Source organism: Mercenaria mercenaria, chromosome 12 (assembly GCF_021730395.1).
Source record: "Mercenaria mercenaria strain notata chromosome 12, MADL_Memer_1, whole genome shotgun sequence".
Classification (NCBI taxonomy): domain Eukaryota; kingdom Metazoa; phylum Mollusca; class Bivalvia; order Venerida; family Veneridae; genus Mercenaria; species Mercenaria mercenaria.
In genome coordinates this window covers 65,499,577-65,519,809 of record NC_069372.1, presented here as the reverse complement: position 1 = coordinate 65,519,809, position 20,233 = coordinate 65,499,577, and the positions used below count along the sequence as shown (strand labels likewise).

The 20,233-nt window shown below is 35.9% G+C and overlaps 1 protein-coding gene across 1 annotated transcript in view; it reads left to right on the top strand.

The window, feature by feature from the left end:
* LOC123533444 (uncharacterized) overlaps nucleotides 1-11,276 on the top strand; it is a 76,027-nt gene extending 64,751 nt beyond the window's left edge. The window contains exons 27-30 of the mRNA XM_045315083.2: nucleotides 1,036-1,163; nucleotides 1,758-1,806; nucleotides 4,595-4,842; nucleotides 5,347-11,276. Coding sequence (XP_045171018.2) covers nucleotides 1,036-1,163; nucleotides 1,758-1,806; nucleotides 4,595-4,842; nucleotides 5,347-5,481 — 560 coding nt within the window. The 3' untranslated portion in view covers nucleotides 5,482-11,276. The remainder of the gene's footprint in view (nucleotides 1-1,035; nucleotides 1,164-1,757; nucleotides 1,807-4,594; nucleotides 4,843-5,346) is intronic.
* The last annotated feature ends 8,957 nt before the right edge of the window (nucleotides 11,277-20,233 follow it).

Sequence of the window (20,233 nt, the reverse complement as noted above, 5' to 3'; positions counted from 1 at the left end):
CCTATGGAATTAGTAACTTGATTTGGGTAGTTTTAAGACAGTCAAATATCTATAATTGGTGTATGGCAAGATACGATGTATTGATGAAACATTAAAAATATTAAGCGAAAATGTCTGGATAAAAACTAGGCATATTTTATCTACAAATTGTCCCAAAAAGGTTGGGCTTTTGTTAAAACATATTCTGTAAAGCATCTACATTTCACTTTCTGTCATGTGTTGACATTTGGAACGTTAATATTGCGCTGAAGCGATACTCAGGCCCAAGCGTATCAGCAACGTATGCAACCAAAGAATCAAACTTCATTGTCCCACTGTCATTGTCACCTTTTCTGATATAGCACAACCGCCTATGTCCATATGCTCCTTCGAAATTGTCATGTATATTTCTAAAAAAGTTGGATTTAAGTGTTTAATTGTAAGCTGAATATCTTTCGTATTCTTAACAATTACACTACTGTAGTATATACTTAAACGTACTATATCTAGATAAAGATACAGGTAGCCAAAGACCTCAAGGTCAGCAATGGAGACCTCAGCTACTCCTTAAGATATTTCTATTTTCAGTTGAAACTTCCTTTATCATAAAATGACAATCGGGTTACTTAGTAATATCAAACAAGTTTACAAATATTCAAAACTTTATCTTTATGCTTGTTTGATAAATCTAGGTCACAATATGAGAAACATTGATCTAATCGACTCGCAGGCATTAATAATTGAGCAGCGCCATGAAAAAACTAACAGTGCGTTTGCGACCAGCATGGATCCAGATGCGAAGGCTGGTCGGGATCAATGCTGTTCGCTAATGGTTCCTCTCATTGCAATACTCTTTGAAAGCTAAAAGCTAAGATTCGCGGATGCGTAGGCTGGTCTGGATCCATACTGGTCGCAAACGCACTATGCTGGTTTTCTCATGGCGCGGCTCAATAAATGTGTCTCACTAATCAACATACCATCTATTTGTTAGGTACATACAATGTCATGTGTGTTGGTTAATTTACGATAAAGGCTAACTTGTTCACTTTCTTTTAGGACTAATGGCTATGTCTGGACATGTAATATCCGGAGATGTGTACGCATGGGCTGCTGTATTTATCCTGCCCGTAAATTCGGCATTGAATCCCATGCTCTACACACTGACCGCTATTCTGGGCAAAAAGGTTACGTATATATTTTCCTTATCGTAGTTAAACTGTAATATTAAGTAGTGGTTTTCGATTTTTGTTTCATGTGGTGACTTACAACCTTTGTGTTATGACTTCCACTGAATGTCATTCTCATATATGTCTTTGTTGTTTATTTATTAATTGGTGTTTCCATCTTTTACCAAAATTTAGTGCATTTAATCAACTATGCAACTGTTTAGCGTCCATGTGATGGTTCTTGGGTTGTTTTGCACGTTCGAAACAAAACAAATATTGTTCTACATTGTAGATATTTTGGTTAAACCATATTTTTCAAAGTTGCATTGTTTTTAAATTATTTTTAAATTACACCCAAACCTCTCTTTTATCAAAGTTGACATTAAGCAGAACACTAGCGTTGAAGAGTAACACTTTACACTTTATATACGGGTGATGACAGATTCCCGACAACATTTATGCTACCCGGCCAATGGTTACAAGGCAATATAATAGTATTCAATGTTGTTCGGTCAAGTGACGTTACGCAACATATTTTGTTGTTTAAACATAAGGGACAACCTTAAAGGGTATTCTTGTGGATGAACTATCATTTTCAACTCTATTTTGCAGAACTTTATGCCAAGAACTGATGAACAAGCTAAGAAAAAACTTAAAACTGGTAAGTTTAAATCTATGCAAAGTTGTTTTACTATTTATTCAATAACAGCTGGAACGGTTTAATACCCCAGTCACACATACGGCGTGGACAGCTACGTCTAGCGACGGATTGAAACATAATTATCCGTATCGATCCGTATCTGAGCCGTACCTCAAAGTAGTAACCCGTATCCATGCGTACCAACATTTGGTCAAAACGCATTCAAGACTTATTCCAAACTTGCAAGTTTCTTCAACTTTTGAACATGCACAAAAGCGATCCGTAACCATTTTAGAGTGACTTTAGTCCAACTTGGTGCCTTCATGGCAGAGTGGTTAAGGTCGCTGACTTTGAATCACTTGCCTCTCGTCGATGTGGGTTCGAGCCTCACTCGTGGCTTTGAACTCTTCATGTGAGGAAGCGATCCTGCTAGCTTACGGAAGGTCGGTGGTTCTACCCGGGTGCGCAGTAAAACGTAGTTCAACGTAGTACTTATTTGCGTCCTGTAGTTTTTGTTCCCCGTTTCTCACCATTTTTTCCGTACGAAGGCGTACTGTTGTCACACATACGGCGCGGATAGCTACGTCTAGCCACGGATAGAAACGTAGTAATCCGTATCGATCCGTACCTGAGACGTACCTTGAAGTAGTAATCCGTATCAATCAGTACCAACACGTATTCAAGACCTATTCCAAAAACAACAAAGACAAATATCAAACAGGGAATGCCACGCACCAAAAACGCAGCCTCCTCAAAACGAAACCCACAGCACGCAGACGCCTGCACCACACACACACACACACGTACGTACGCACGCACGCACGCACGCACACACACACACACACACACACACACACACACACACACACAGCCAACACATTAGGACAAAACGAACGAACAAACAAAGGAACACTGTGGGGCACCGCCTTGGAACTGTCAGTGGCAAAAACACTACTGGGGAGTTTAAACCGGTTTATGGTGCGCACCCAACCTCACTCTTACCCCCACCATGTTCCAAAGACACGGGACAGTGTAAATTAAAGTAATCCCCTCCAGGTGAATCTCTTACACACGTAATGGAAACAAAAAGGCATGGCATGTAAAACACAAAAATGCTCGTGTATAAATATATAAAAAGCAAACCTTAAGAACCAAAAACGTATGTACTCAATGCCTTTTCAGAAGACAGAGCAACAAGAGAAACACCCTTAATGGCCCGACGAAACAGGCCAGAAGACAAATATCAAAACAGTCCATGTAGGATTTATAAACTGCTTATCATAGAGTCCTCCCCCTCTTCCGTCAGACACAATCAAAGAGGGGAGCGTAGTGTCCAACTGTAAACGGGTTGAACACTAAACATGCGGTATGTCTCAAAACAGTTGGGTCGTAACCGCTTGCAAGTTTCTCCAACTTGTGAACATGCTCAAAAGTTTAAGCGATCCGTAGCCATTTGAGCGTGACTTTAGTCCAACTTGGCTGAAACTTATTCAAAACTTGCCCAGGCGCAGTAAAACGTAGTTCAACGTAGTACGCCGTACCTATCCGTACTTAGTCGCGTCCTGTATTTTTTTAGTTCCCCGTTTCTCACAATTTTTCCCGTACTAAGACGTACGGCTCCTTACATATACCCCAGTCACACATACGGCGCGGATAGCTACGTCTAGCTACGGACAGAAACGTAGTAATCCGTATCGATCCGTACCTGAACCGTACCTCAAAGTAGTCATTCGTATTAATCCGTACCAAAACGTGGTCAAAACGTATTCAAAACTTATTCCAAACTTGCAAGTTTCTCCAACTTTTGAACATGCACAAAAGTTTGAGCGAACCGTAGCCATTTGAGCGTGACTTGGCCAACTTGGCTGAAACTTATTCATCCATAGTTAAACGTACTTAAACGTAGTTATCCGTGCTGTTACGTACCTCACCGTAGCTGAACGTAGTTATCCGAGGCTGCTCGTATTTAAGCATAGTTCAACGTAGTTTACCGCAGACCCGACCGTGCGCTTGGCAAGTTGCAAGGCGCAGTAAAACGTAATTCAACGTAGTACCTTGTACCTATCCGTACTTATTCGCGTCCTGTATTGTTTTGTTTGTTTCCCGTTTCTCATCACTTTCTCCGTACTAAGACGTACTGCTCCGTAGTAATACACCCACAGACTAATCCTATCCGCACCGTACCTCAACGCACGGACATATCCGTATGTGTGACTGTAGCTTTAACCATGTCTCCGACCCCCACGCCCCCCCCCCCCCGCCCCGACCAATCTAATCCGCACCGGACCTCAACGCACGGACATTTCCGTATGTGTGACTGTAGCTTTAAGATATAGAGATATCTCTGTAAGTTTTACCGCTTTTTAAGAAAATAAAGTACGAGATATCTTTACAATACTAAGAGGTAGCATTATATGTTTTTGAGATAACGCTACAATTAAAAGATGCCCTTGTGTAAATACGAGCTCCCTTAATTAATGTCTGAAAGCTACCACTTGCAGATAAAGAGAGATTTCTTTTGAGTCGACGTAAAAGAGCTAGCAATATTTCAAACGTAGCCCTGTGGGCAACAGTACTAAAGGTTTTGTTTTTTGTTATGGTCAGAAGAAGTAACTGTACAAAAGAGAAAATAATTACTCCCCATACAATGAAATTTTGGAGCAATTAGAACCGCTCAAAGTAATTTGTTTCCGCACGCATCATCGCATTTTTGAATTACAAACGAGGTATCTCTTAAGCGTTTTAAAAACATTAGGAAAGCATGATGACACAGAACTATTGTCTTACCAAAATGAAATAATCATTTTAGCCCTTGGGAAAAGATTTCTGATCAACAAGTGTATCGTTATGCGACGATTTTATGTCGAAGACTCGTCATCTGAGAATGTATACAAAAGTTTGGCAGAAATTCTTGCGGGACCAGAACGTTTACCACTCGATGTTGTTTTGAAAATCTCCTACCAGCTGGCACAGACTCTACAGGTTCTGCACAGCAACTCGCTGATGTTAGGAAAAATTGAGGAACAATCACTTTATATAAAGATTGCCGGAAACAAGGTCAGTAAAATTGTTACTATTATAGGACAATTTAATTTGCCCACAATTACAGTTTGAATTATTTTGCACCGGTAATTGTTGCAATGAATTCTAATTAAATGATTGAGTATTTATTTTTTTCATTTAAATGACTTAGTCCACCTGCATGTAAGAACACATAACCAGAACATCGATACTGGTTTCGGATTTTCTCCAGTTATCCTAACATTGTTAAAGTAAGTGCTACCGATCATTTACAAGTCAGTAATATGGATGTTTTACACAAGAAAACCGGTACGGTGTCGATATGAAACAGACATCCAATACCATCTCCAGTCACTTCGCCTACAAACAGTATTACAAAGAATTCATAACGACTACAACCAGACTAAATGCAGTGCTTTAGGACGAAGTCCTGTGTTCATGCGTCTTTGTTGCATAACAGGACACCATTTCCACTTCTTATTTAGAATAACTGATGCAATAAGACCTGCTTAGTAAATTCCTTATTTCTGTATGTTACAGATACAAGGAGATGTTCAACTGCACCAGGAACCAAACCTTTGCAGACAACCTACCGACACATCTAACGACATGTATAAATTTGGACTGCTAATGCGTACATTATTGCGTAAAAGCCTGTCAAACAAAGCTGATTAGACAAAACTATACAGAAAACATGCACAACGTACATGTATGATAACAGTTAAAAATTCAGCTTACTCGTACTGAATGGTCCAAGCTAGAATGTAGAAAAGTACGCTTAGACTGTAAACTGTAAAACATTTACTAGTATGTAAGGAACACACATCCTTGATTTCTTGCGTTTTGTTATATACTAGTATTTGATATTATGGATATTGTGCAAAATATATGTTGTAAGTACTTCAATATTGTATTGTATAGCAAAATGGAATGTGTTCTTTTTTATGTACCTTAGGAAAAGATGTTTTGTTCATTTGGTACATGCAATAACCAAGACATGGTTGAACCTCATTATGTGCTTACATAATAACTTTTTGGATTGCTAGTGTGTACATTAACACGTAAACAATTGTCAAATAAAGTCGGTTAGATAAAAAATTGTACAGAAGGCATGCAGCACGTAAATGTATATGATAACTGTTTAAAATTCAGCTTACTCATTCTGAATAGTCCAAGCTGGAAGTTAGCGCTAGAATGTAAACAAGTACGCCTTGTAAACTGTAATACATTCATGTTAGGAACACACACCCTTGATTACTTGCGTTTTGTTATATACTAGTATTTGATATTATGGATATTGTGCAAAATGTATGTTGTGAGTACTTCAATATTGTAATGTATAGTAAAATGGAATGTGTGCTTTTTATGTACCTTAGGGAAAGATGTTTTGTTTATTTGGAATATACAATAACCAAGATATGGTTGAACCTTATTAAGACTATCAAACAAAGCTGGTTAAATAAATAAAATATACAGAATAAATGCACAATAAAAATATTTGATAACAGTTTGAAATTTTAGCTTACTCATACTGAATAGTTAGCGCTAGAATGTAAAAAGTACGCTTGGACTGTTAACTGTAAAACATTTATGTTAGGAACACACACGCTTGATTTCTTGCGCTTTGTTATATACTAGTACTTAATACTTGCATGTATATGGATATTGTGCAAAATGTATGTTTTGAGTATTTCAATATTGTAATGTAAAGTAAAATGGAATGTGTTCTTTTTAGTGAGTTGGGTTTTATGGCGAATCGACACAAAATGGACAAATATCGCCGAATGGTGTCTTATAGTCTAGTCCGATTTTGCAGATATAAGCTTATTTAAGAAGTTACAAGCATTTTGTTAGTATTTGGTCCAACATACTTTTTTAACATATTTTGGGTATGCTGAATCCAAAAATATATGTTGGCCATCTGGCAAATACCTCTGAAAGGGTAAAAAATGGGGGCAAAAATGACCACTATTTTTAACAAAAACTTTTCCTTTGATATTACTTTATAATACAAATCTTTATCTTTAGATATGTTTCAACAAATTATTTCATGTAATTAGTATAATTGAATAAATATTTATCAATAAAATATGTCAAAAGTTAAAAATGTGAATTTTATGGGGTTCCAAAAGGGGAATTCGAAGACAATTAAAAAAAAATAAATATCGAACTTCATTTATGGAACAGAGAAATAAGACTAAGTATTAGATTGTAAACTTCCGCTGGAATTTTAATGTCAAAAAGAAATTTTTTTTTGATGAAATCATTTTGCAGTTTTAAAATTGTCATTTAAGAAAAACAACAACGGGGAAGCTAAAACTTAATTAACATGACAATTTGTCTGTAATGAACAGAATATCATGTAGAACTTATTTTATCCTGGTGAGATCATTTTATTTAATAATCAACATTTTAATACCTTAGCATCATAATAATTGGTGAAAATTAAGTGTGACATGGATTAAGATTAAGGCTAATTCATGTTAACATAATTAGTATAAACGATACAGGTCTCTATCACAATAACAATCTGAGTCAAATCAGGTTTTTGTTTAAGTCCTCATATAAACTATTTGGAGTGTTATACCTGTTATTCAGTGTACATTAACCCTGACAAGAACACACTCTTTCATGACCATTAAGGTTTTAGAGGTGTCAAGAATACTTCATGGAATCAGGTTTTCTAAGGATTTTTTATAGGTAGGACAGATTTACATGTATATTTTATTTCTAAGAGTTTTTAGAGAATATACTTCGTTATATTTTAAGATTTTGTGAAATTGTATTCATTTTAACTTTCAGTATCTGTGATAAGTTTATTTATAGTCAAGTCAAGTTATTTAAAGATAGCTTTTTATATGCTATAATTGCTTGTGAATGATATAATATCATTTTGTTTTCATATGTGTTAAAATATTCCGAAGTAAGAATGGACAAGACTTTGCATCTCAAGAGACCATTTCAAGATAGCATAGAATAGTGCATCATTTGTCAGGAAGCAAAATCTGTCAAAACTTGGAACTAAACAGCTTCAAGGCATAACATCTCTAAAAGAGCGTGCTGAATCAAGATTTTTTATAGAGATTTTTTTCTAAATATGAAGCCATTATTAGAATTAAAAAAAAAAATAGCTGAAAATGACGAAATACATTGCCATAGAAAGTGTTATTCTAATTTTGTCCACGAAGAACTAATACATACTATTCAGTCAAAGCTAAGTTTAATATAGGACAAACTTCAGATAAAGCTACATCCTCATCAAACTTATCATATACTTCTACTAAATTGGGCAATGTGTATGTTCTGTCAAGACAAAAAAAAAAACAGAAAAAAAAAAAACAACATGAAAAACTCTTTAACATAACTTGTCAGTGATAGTATTTTGAAGGATTCTAAACATGACTACACAATGCGATTATGACTCTCCGATGTCAATGGATGGCAAATATCATGAGAAAGTTTAAATTCTTTTCGATACGGAGTTCGCAAAACCAAGTCGGGACAACTCAAATACAGATATTGCCATGATCTTTCTTATACATGAACATGGGTATGCTGCAATGAAATCGCAAATAATGCAGCTTTCAGACAGTTGGAACAGATACTCAGCATACGTACTGTAGAGACTTCTTCAACAATTCTTTGTCATTTAATTCTAGAATATCATCTCTCAAAAAAGCCCTACAACGTAAACTGAGAAACCAGTTTTAATTTGTAACTCCACTACATATATCTTTTGATGAAAGGAATACACTTCTTGTTCCATCTGAATGTGCTGCGTCAATGCTAAGAGATGCTCATTATAATACTACTGGTAATAGTGATGAACGGCTGACAAAAACAGAAATATAAGTCCAGTGACGACTTCTTCGACATTAGCACTTAAATTAAGGGTTGATTTGTTATCTCTGGAAGGACATCCTGGACTGAGTGTGACTGAAAATGATTCAGTAAACTGTGTTCCGGAGTGTCTGTTCATGTTTCTGAATTTAACGTATGGTGGACAAGAGCTTCTAGATGAAGAATTTGACCATAAAGATCCTGAACCTGATAGGTAAACAAAACTTTTAAGTGTAGTTGTTTATGGACTGAGTGATTGTAAAAAATGGACTCCTAAACACATAGGTGTTGCAAGTACATTGCACTAGATGACTAGGTTAAAACATTTAGTAAACCTATTTCATAGTGCAGGACACACATTGAGCTGCAGAGACATACTAATAGTAGGCACATCTTTAACTGAAAAAAAACCTGGAATCAATGGATCCTGAAACTTGTCATGTTATTCCGCTGACACTTACTGAGAATGAGATATCGACACATTAAACACTGTTGTTCAAAAGTGTATGCATATATCAGAAAGGCTGGGACAGTCACATTCAGTTATAACTGTTGACCAGGCTCTTTACTTTAAGCTTTTGGATTTGAAATGGGCAGTGACATAGAATGGGTGGTTGGCAAATATCAATGAATTACTTGAAATCTAGTGTAACTTTTTAGCACTTCCTACAAATAAAATTGACATAGTAGATTTTTATCAGAAGCTGATCATGTAATCGCCTACAGATAAGACGTTGGTTGTTTGCGTCGGCTTTTAGGAAGAAGAAACTGTTGAAAACACTCATTGAACTTCATTTGAATGAATTAAAGGCTAAACTTAAGGAAGCTGACACAAGAATCATTCTTCATGCTGTTCACTGCAGTAAACTATCAAATTGTAACACTGTTGTTGTTTCTGCCAGAGATACTGCCAGAGATACTGAAGTATTTGCTCTTACTATGCCAGTTGCAGGAAACAAATGCAACAGTATTGATGATGATTGGAACAGTGAAAAAACGAAAATACATTCAAGTCAACACAATATTAAAGAAATCCTCAATAACTGAAGAGTTGCGTAGAAATTTCCTATCTTTTCATGCACACACTGGCTGAGACACAACATCAGATTTCTGTGGAATCTCTAAAGATCTGTATTTAAAGTGCTTACAGTCAGTGCAAAACTGATAGAAGGTCTTGGATATGGACAACTGCCTGATGAAGTAATGAAAAACTGTGAATATTTTATTTGCAAAATGTATGGCCAAGATGCTATAAGTACTGACAGTGTTCAAAATGTTATGTTTGGCAGGTCTACAAGTCCTGAACACATACCCCCAACCAGTGATTGCTTGATTATCAAGTGCTGGCATAGAACCAATCAACTGTTCTCATTGCAGACCTGCCTGCACCTTCTGACATGGGATGGAAGGTGGCAGATGACACACTTAAGCCAGTTCTTCTTACACGTGATCCAATTCTCCAAGCTTGTATTGAGTTCACTGCTTGCAAGTATACACCTAGATGTAGGACCCTCAGATGTATTAATGTAAAAAGATATAAATTATGTATATGCGATAAAGCATTACCAGCTGTATGAACTCGAGGCAGTAAATTAACATGAAATGGGACTGGGAAAGCAAATATTTCAATCTATATTATTTTGAAACAATTATATGATAAACAGTTTATGGATTTATCTTCTGTCCTGTAAACTGATTCCAAATATTAAATTAGTGTACTGTATTTAGCAATAGCTTTGCAATTATAACCAAGGTGAAACATTTGATAATCATCTTTTTGGCAAAATAGTCAAGTTATAGTGGGCTTTTAAATGCTAGCTTTTTTTCTCCTAATGGAACACACATTTGGATTAAAAATTAATTTTTCTTTGAAAAAGTGTTGTTAAATTAATCTGTTACTATGTTACACATAACTTTGATAAAGAACCCCACATATTTTTGGATACTTGTAATACTATTACATATTTATATTAGAAATATCTTAATTTGGCGGCCATTTTGTTTTCCGCCATTTTGACCTACAAAATTTATTTGTCAGATGGCCAACATGTATTTTTGAATTCAGCATACCCAAATTATACTAAAAAAGTATATGAGACCAAATACTAACAAAATGCCTGTACCTCTCACATTTATTGAAATCTGGACTAGACTATTAGGAAAAGATTTTTATAGACATGGTGGAATCTCATTATCTGCTTACATAATAACATTTTTTAACAAACCTTAACAACAATACTGCTAGGTATAGCAGTGGCGAAACAACATCTGGAAGTCAAGCCATCACGTTTATTTGTATTTTATGACTTGAAAAAAAAAAAAAAAAATAACATGTTTATAATACTATGATTCAAGTAACTAGATATTAAATGTTGTTTTGGTAAAAATGACTTGTTTTATTTCTTATGAAAAGACTCTTCTTTTACATAGTTTGTAACTCGAGTGACATGTCACTTAAGCTTGTTTAATTATTTATTATAGAAAACCTCCTCTTTTATGACACTTGAAATTGAAATAAACATCCAGGTGACAATACCCGGAGGAAATAAATATCATCGCAATACCGATCACCCGCTACCAATACCATATTGCTGTTGTCTCCCCTGATATCGATTTTCTGCCATATCAATTCTTCCTCGTGTTTACTGGCGCAAAATCATACAGTTCAGTAACCGTCATGACTCTATATTTAAAGACATTTTAATAAATAAAATTGCTCCCTGCGAAACAGTTAAGGTAACCAAAGGAACACATTGTAAATCACAGCTTATATAAAGATGTAACACCCTCACGGAACCTAAATTACTTTGCAGAATTTAAATTAAGGACCAAGAAGCACAGCGAAGCAGGACAAGGGGATGATTGGCAAACAAGTTTGTCCTTTGTGAGTGAGTGGGTCTTAAAGTCAAATTAAACTGGAAAACCTCTCCCGACATGGCAAAATTGAATAGGATTATCAGTGTTAGCAATACTTCTTCCTTATCGGATGTCCCAACAAACCTTTGACCGAGTCGGAAATAATCTGCCTGCAAATGTTTTGAAGCTTGCAAATACTGTCTGCAAAATAAAGATGTGGTATTTCTCGCTACTGAAATGTTTTTATACTCCTGATCAATTTACGCATGCTTATATAAAAAACATGACAAAAAAACATTGAAGTGTAAATTAGATTTGTTTGTTTTGGGTTTAACGCCATTTTTCAACAGTATTTCAGTCATGTAACGGCGGGCAGTTAACCTAACCAGTGTGCCTGGATTTTGTACCGGTTCTCCGCAAGTAACTGCCAACTTCCCCACATGAATTATCGGAGGTGGAGGACGAATGATTTCGGACACAATGTCTTTTATCAAATCGTCACGGAGAACATACGCCCCGCCCGGGGATCGAACTCGCGACCCCGCGATCCGTAGACCAACGCTCTCCCTACTGAGCTAAGCGGACGGTCTATAAATTAGATTACATATTGCACTGTATACATCTCAATCAAGGCAAAGGAAATTCAACATATCAAATTCAAGGTCATCTCTCAGGTCATATATGTTTAAACATACAGTTTCATTTTCCATTATTAATAGAGAAAGGCATCCTTAAAATAATAGCGATGGTACTAAGATTGTTATTTGCTTTAACTGAAGCTCTGTATATATATGTAACAATAAAAGCAAAATATAGCTTATTTATGTTCAAAATATTGTCCAAGTAGCGCGAGGGGATGGCATTTGCCTGTATATCTGGAGATACGTTTAACATAAACTCGATTTCATAGCATAAAAAGATAGTCTGGGACAAGTGCCCCGTCCATGGAAAAACACTTATCGTTAATCAGCATTCCGAAACGTGACAAAATGATGTCTAATAAAAAGGAGACGAGTGTACAAACTATGCCACATTGATATACAATACTTCCAGTAAAATGATCTGCAATACTAGTCAATACAGTACGGTACTATTTCGAAATAACGTTCACATCTGGGCCATTTTCGACAAGAGAAATAAAAATAACAAGGAGAAATAGTAAATGTTAAGATTGGATAATGTCAACAAATTTGATTCAATGGTAATGATAATCATTTTGTACTGCAATTCTGAATTTCAGAAAGCTAATCAGCTATGTGTGCGTGTTGAGTAATTTAATAAAACAAATATTCAAGGTTAGTCCCTGCTTAAGGCCTCGTACTTGTAAGGTTAATATCAACACTGCATATTCATCATCAGACCGCCAGCTTGAATGCAGTGAAGGCAGTTGTCTTGGTCCGTGGCCGTGTCTCACCAATGCTGAAACTCTTTTTGATGTCGTTCCCAAGTCCATATCAGTCTACAGTACGGTTTTGCTGATGATCACATAGCAAACAAGTGAATGAAGTATTGCCATGCAATACAAAATCCCCTACTGGAAGGCACCTAATTTTCTCTACTGCAGTATAACATAATGAACTGATATCTGTCAATGATGTATAAACAATATTGTACTACATATACAATATGTTAAAACAACACACTTGGATTAAAATGTGCATATATAAAAACCCACAGTTGTTTTCATATTGATTTTTTTTGGCTGATTATAAAACTGTTATCGTGTAAGTTATTTATAGTAACAACAAAGGGAAATTAATCTTTAAAAAAAAATCTATATAATATAAGTCCACAAGAAACTCTTTACCAGGTAGAGATAGGTCAAAATACACCTAAAAATTGGATGTAAGATGCATGCTGTACCACAGAAAAGTGGTCTCGATTTTCTCTACCGCCAGTAATAAAAAAGTTACAATAAAATCTATTTATAGTAATAACAAAGGGACGTAATTCTAAAAACAAGGGTACCTCATGGTGGTGAACATTTGGTCCAAGTTACATCAAAATCCCTCCATGCATGAAGAAGAAATGTTCCGTACAAAGTCATTCTTGAATTTGACCTTTGACCTCTAAATATGAGCTTGACCTTAGACCTAGGGACCTGGTTCTTGCGCATGACATGTTGTCTCATCCAGGGGAATATTTGTGCCAACTGATATCTAAATCCTGCTTTGCATGACAAAGTTATAGACCGGACAGGAAAAAATCCTCTTGACCTTTGACCTCAAAGTGTGACCTTGACCTTTAAGCTAGGGTACTGGGTGTTGTGCATGACACGTCGTCTCATCATGGGGAACATTTATGCCAAGTAATATTGTAATCCCTTGATGGATGACAGAGTTCTGGATCGGACAGGGAAAAAACCTTATTGACCTTTGACCTCCAATTGTGACCTTGACCTTTAAGCTAAGGGTCTAGGCTTTGCGCACGATATGTTGTTTCATCATGGGGAACATTTGTGCCAAGTAATATTAAAATCCCTTCATGGATGGCAGAGTTATGGACGGGACAGGAAAAAAACTCTGTTGACCTTTGACCCCCAATTGTGACCTTGACCTTTGAGCTAGGGGTCCTGGATTTGCGCATGACACGTCGTCTCATCATGGGGAACACTTGTGCTAAGTGATATTAAAATCCCTTAATGAATGTCAGAGTTATGGACCGGACACGAAACAGACCCTGTTCATGCTATGTTAACATTTGACTGCTAAGTATGACCTTGACCTTTGAGCAAGGGGTCTGAATGTTGTGCATGACACATCGTCTTATTATGAGGAACATTTGTGCCAAGTAATATTAAAAACCCTTTATGGATGGGAGAGTTATGGACCGGACAGCAAAAAAGCCTTGTTGACTTTTGACCTCCAATTGTGACCTTGACCTTTAAGCTAGGGGTCCAGGTTTTGCGCATGACACGTCGTCTTCTCATGGGAAACATTTGTGCCAAGTAATATTAAAATCTCTTCATGGATGGGAGAGTTATGGACCGGACAGGAAAAAAGCCATGTTGACCTTTGACCTCCAATTGTGACCTTGACCTTTGAGCTAGGGGTCCGGCTTTTGCGCACGACACGTCGTCTCATCATGGGAAATATTTGTGCCGAGTAATATTAAAATCCCTTCATGGATGACAGAGTTATGGACCGGACACGAAATTGCGGACGGACGGACAGACGGATGGACGGAATGACGGAAAAGTGCATTCCTATAGTCTCCGAAACTGGTTTTCAACCAGTAGGGGACTAATAAAGCTTTTATCCCACATCTGCTTCCGTAGAATCACAAGCGTTCGGAGACCTCGAACGGTGCGCATACAATCAATGACTGGATGAATAGAAACAAACTAAAACAAGTCGGCTTCTTTTTAAAAACGAAACCTAGGACAAGTTCAGTGTTGCTCCTTTTAAAGTTATATCAGAGACATATATAACAATTGTTATCTATATCTCTGGTTATATGGCAGGTTGTGCTATAGACGAAAAACAGTTTCCCAGTTGCAGGTCACTGTGACCTATTAAGGGTCACAGTCACTGTGACCATGACCTAATGCCCTCAAAATCAATAAGTCATCTTCAGGTTATGATCAGCCTCCGCCAGTCCGAGGACATAGGCCCAAGCATTTTCTAGTTACTGAATTTCATTTAAAAATGTTCAAAAGCTACCACTGCAATAATTGTACACTGAACTTAGCCCTGGTGAAAACTGCCAAATTAGCATCTTACCATTTCTGCGAGAACCTCACCTGACAGGCTTGTTTGTCAACTGCCCCGTTCGTTTGGGCCTAAGAGAATAGCTTCCGAGAAGCTTTAGAAAAGCTTAGAAGAAAATCCCAATCGAATGGACGACTGTCGGAAGTGAAAAAATATATCATTCTTTTTTTAAATGTATTTTTTTTCAGAGATTTTTTTATTGTTAATGTGCTATTTGAAAAAGAAATTCTAAACATTTTATTTGTTCTAGTTTATTACTCAGTTTGTAAGGTTTATATGTCGAATTGCCGCCTTGTTTTGATCACGTGATTAACATCTCCGCCAGATGAACAATAAATTCATTTAACTGAACGAAATACATTTTAACGTGATTCAATTCATATGCATATCTTTGAATACTGCGAACAAAGAATAGTAAATATATATCTATATATTTTTTGTTAATAACTGAACCGTTTCCAACATTTGTAACAATAGTATTACACTATATTTCTTTATTTTAAATGAACAATTATTTTCGTCTTGGAGGATTTCAAAACTTACTTGTGCGCAAGCGCATTGGGCCATTTTAGACTGGCTCTGTAATTTGCGCTAGAAAGTGAAATCTAACGCCGTAAAATTAGTAGGTTAGTCTAAATCCTTCTAGTTTGAAAGCCAACACTATGGAGAGGTCTTGATAGACCTCTCCAATTAGCACTTCAAAATCCGAATTTATCATGTTTGGTAGTAGACCTCAATTGGACAAATATTTTACATAGTCGATTAACATTGATGGTGATGATATCAAACGTGAAAGCACAATAAGATATATTGGTGCATTTATTGATGAAACCTTGAACTTTAAAGATCATGTAAATCGCAAATGTCGTACAGCCATGTCGAATAACCTACGAATTAAGAACATCCGAAAATTTTTTAACCAAAGCAGCCGCTGATATTTTAGTTTTGTCTCTAGTTATTTCAAATCTGAGTTACTGCAATGTCATACTGTATGGTGCATGTCGTTATCTTGTTCCATACAACAAGTGCAAAACATTCAATGATGAAAGTTTCTGTACTATTAGCCCAACACTGTGGAACGAACTGCCGTTAGCATTACGCAAAAGTGAATCACTTGATACATTCAAACAAAATATTAAGACACTGTATTTTAGAGACTTTATGGCATTGATTTTTCTTTTTTTTTTTTTGATAATTATTTTAAATGCGATAACTGGAGGTGTTAAGTTTTTTTTTAAAATTTTGTGTGCGTTTTTTACATTTCATCATTTATTTCTTTAAAGCTTGTTAGATTAAATGTACAACGCCATTGAATATGTCATTGTATAGACAAGCCAAACCGTTTGAGGAAAGTATTTTAACTATTCAAACACTAACTGAGCCTGATTATACATGTTTGTATTCACAATTACCATAAAAGAATATTAGACCCGTCTACCATCATAGTTTAACATATATTTTCATTGCTTCATACATTCGCAGACAGTTTGCATTAATATAAACTGATTTTGTATGTGCATCGTATGCTCCCCACACATAGTATTACACAATGAGATGTGGCGATGTTATGCTCCCCCACACAGTATTAAATAATGAGATGTGGCGATGTTATGCTCCCCCACACAGTATTACATAATGTGATGTAGCGATGTTATGCTCCCCCACATAGTATTACATAATGAGATGTAGCGATGTTATGCTCCCCGCACATAGTATTGCATAATGAGATGTAGCGATGTTATGCTCCCCACACATAGAATTACATAATGAGATGTAGCGATGTACTACATATTGAAATACTCGAGACTGTGCTCTGTGAAACAAGTCCAAATCGTTGTAACTAAGACAGTATGCACCTTCCTCTTCTGTCAAGGAGTGTCTGTCAAAGAATGTATGTATATTCCATTTGCCGTTGAATTAGATGATAAGGGTCTCATAAAGTGTAATGCCTTTAATTGGTTTCTTTTGACCTCATACATGTATCATAGAAGAATGATCAATATACACAATTTCGCAATGCACCAACTAGTCGCGAATATGGACTAAAATCTATCATTGTTGCCTGCATTCAAATACCTTTGATATTTATTAAGTAACATATATTAATTGAAAGACATATTTACAATGTACTTACAATTTGGCCCTACCTATCATGGGTATAAAATAACTCTTTAACCTTTAGCCTGCTGGCGGCAACAGATTCTGCCTTTGCGGCCAGTGCAGACCAACAATAGATATACATGACGACCAAAACGTGACACTCAAGTCAAATCAAATAGTTTATTTATGTCTCTTCATACGTACAGCATGAAAAAAAAAATTACAATATTTTAAAAATACGTCTGCCATTCTATACAGAAATATGAGACAATTTGATCTATACATATTTACATAGTCTAAAACCTAACATTTAGTAAGATGACTAAGTCAACAACATAAAACTATTAAAATCCTTATATGTAGGTATACCTTCACAAGGTTACTTACGTAGAATTAAAAAAAAAAACACTATGACTGGGGTATAAGCGAGATATGTAATTCTAATTAAAACACTCGAGACATACATGGCTTTACAGGAATTTCAAAATTACTGTCCACAGCACACGCCTCTCCCGTATCCATATATTCTATGTACTTTAAATACTGATACTTGAAAGCATGTCCAAGAAAGTTGTGTTATATCACAAAATAGTTTACTGGAAACATCCACAACATAAATGCATGTTAACTATGAAATACATGATGAATATGAAAAAAAATGAAAAAATAAAAGATATAAGGATAGCATAAAGGAAGTTAATGTTTATTTAAGGAAAATATTAACGTGGTATATTTCTGTCATAAGATTAAATTGTTAAGGTTTACGAACAGATTCGCGTTATCTAGATAGATATCGAGAAATCATCTTGTTATTTAATTAATGCTTTTTTGCAGTAAGATAAATATCTTAACACAAATGATTCGGAATACTCTAGACCTATCAGACAACCAGCAAAAAGAATCTTATCTATTTAATACTGGTGTTGCTAGCTATCTTAAAATGCAAATATTTCCAGCGTACTCCGGTTCTTCAATAACTGGTAACACAAATTTTGACTATATAAGATTCTTGTTGCATGTTATATAACAAGCAAATACATCCAAAGTATTCTGATTGTCTAATAACTGTTAACAATACTTACTAGATAAAATTCGTGTTACTATAGTTATCTGAAGAGCGAATATTCCCAGAGAATTCCAAATGTCCAATAAAAACATGGAATCCGTTCTCGTGAACCACTTAGTTATAAGAAATTATATCATCCAGTTAACTAAGGGAAGCATATTAACTTAACTGATGGCAATTCTAGGTACTCTTGTGGCTTATATTCATTTGCATTTATTTGGAAACAAATGGCAAACATAATCTAGACAAGCAAATGTTTTTTGTGTTGTTTAGCTAACGCGATTGAACAGATTATCTTTTGTCAGTTTATGCCACCATATAATACTATAATGCGGATGGAAATATATGGCTCAAGAGGAACTGCAGCTACGATGCTCTATTGAGATACCGAAAAACAGTTATCCGAGAGTCAGATATTTCCCTCCGCACCCTACGCTAGTGGCAGTCGCTTTTTTCTTGCATACAGTAAATTACAGCACGCATTAATCTAACACCCCGTGGTGTAAGACGAGTCTTTACGCACTGGCAAAAACACAGGAAAATCCAGCCTGGCATGCAAGTACATCGATTTCGTGTGTTGTTTATTTATGAAACGCTGCCGACATTGTGCAAAGTATTACAATATTGTCACGTATAGCAAACTGGAATGACTATAGCGTTCCTTGTACACGATCGATCACTATAACAAGTCCATCGACGCCGCTGTTACAAATCAAGATGAATGAGGTCTAACCATTAGAAACGTTCGTTTCCTTGTCCCTGGCTATTCAAGACAGTATGACCTAACTATTACTTCCACTATAACTAAGAACTAGCTCTTACCAGAAGTAACGAATACAAAAAGAACAACTATTTCATAGAAATATCCTAAATCCACTACATATGTAAAGGACTAACCAGGAGAAGATTCTTCTTTTCACAATGTCACATAGTTGGGATTGGGTCAGCAAGTCGATTTAAATACCCCCTCCCCCGGTGTTGGTTTTGCCATTGACTGGTCCACAGCGGTACCTACTGTTAATGCATTGTATTAAATAATGTTATTACTTAAGCAATTTCATATTGGCCATGTTATTTGTCCTCGGGCAGTCGTATTGGCCTACGGCCTCGGGCCAATACGACAACCCTTGGACAAATTACTAGGCCAATATGAAATCGCTTGATTAATGATAATATTATTATTCAACTTTTGACTGTTGACGGTAACACCGTAAGAACTCTGCGAGTTACCTTATGACAGCTATGCACGTTCAGGTGAAAAAATCTTCAGACGTATTTTAGAAATCATAATCATTTTCGCCAGTAAAACAGAATGAGTTGTATGTAGGTACTTGAGAATAATTTTGAGAGATATTTTTAATGCGACATAATCAAGAGTAACTAGAACTTACCTTATTTTTTGGAATTACTATTTAATTTTCTTTAGCGAGTATCTTATCATTTGAACTGTGATAAAAAACTGTTTTAAAAGTCATTTCCTTTTAGGCTGCAAGCAACGAGACACAAAATTATACACATATGTGTTGATGAAGATAATACAACCAACCAAGCACATATTATATAGTCCCATGCCTCGTTTTTTTCTTATCCGAAATTGTTTGCAGTTCACAACTGACACTCTTGTTCGCCAATTTATTCATCCACTTTCCAGCATTTGAATCGCTATTTATCATTGCACAAATAGTCCACACTATCAAAATGTCTGTTAAAGATAAGTCTCATCCTTTTAATTAATCTGCGTTTCCATATTTTCTTATTTTATTTTCCTTGACAACTGCCAGAATTTCTCGTATCGGCCCTGTTTTTCTCATATTGGCTCAGTTATGTTTTGTATTAGCTCTGTCTGTTTCACATG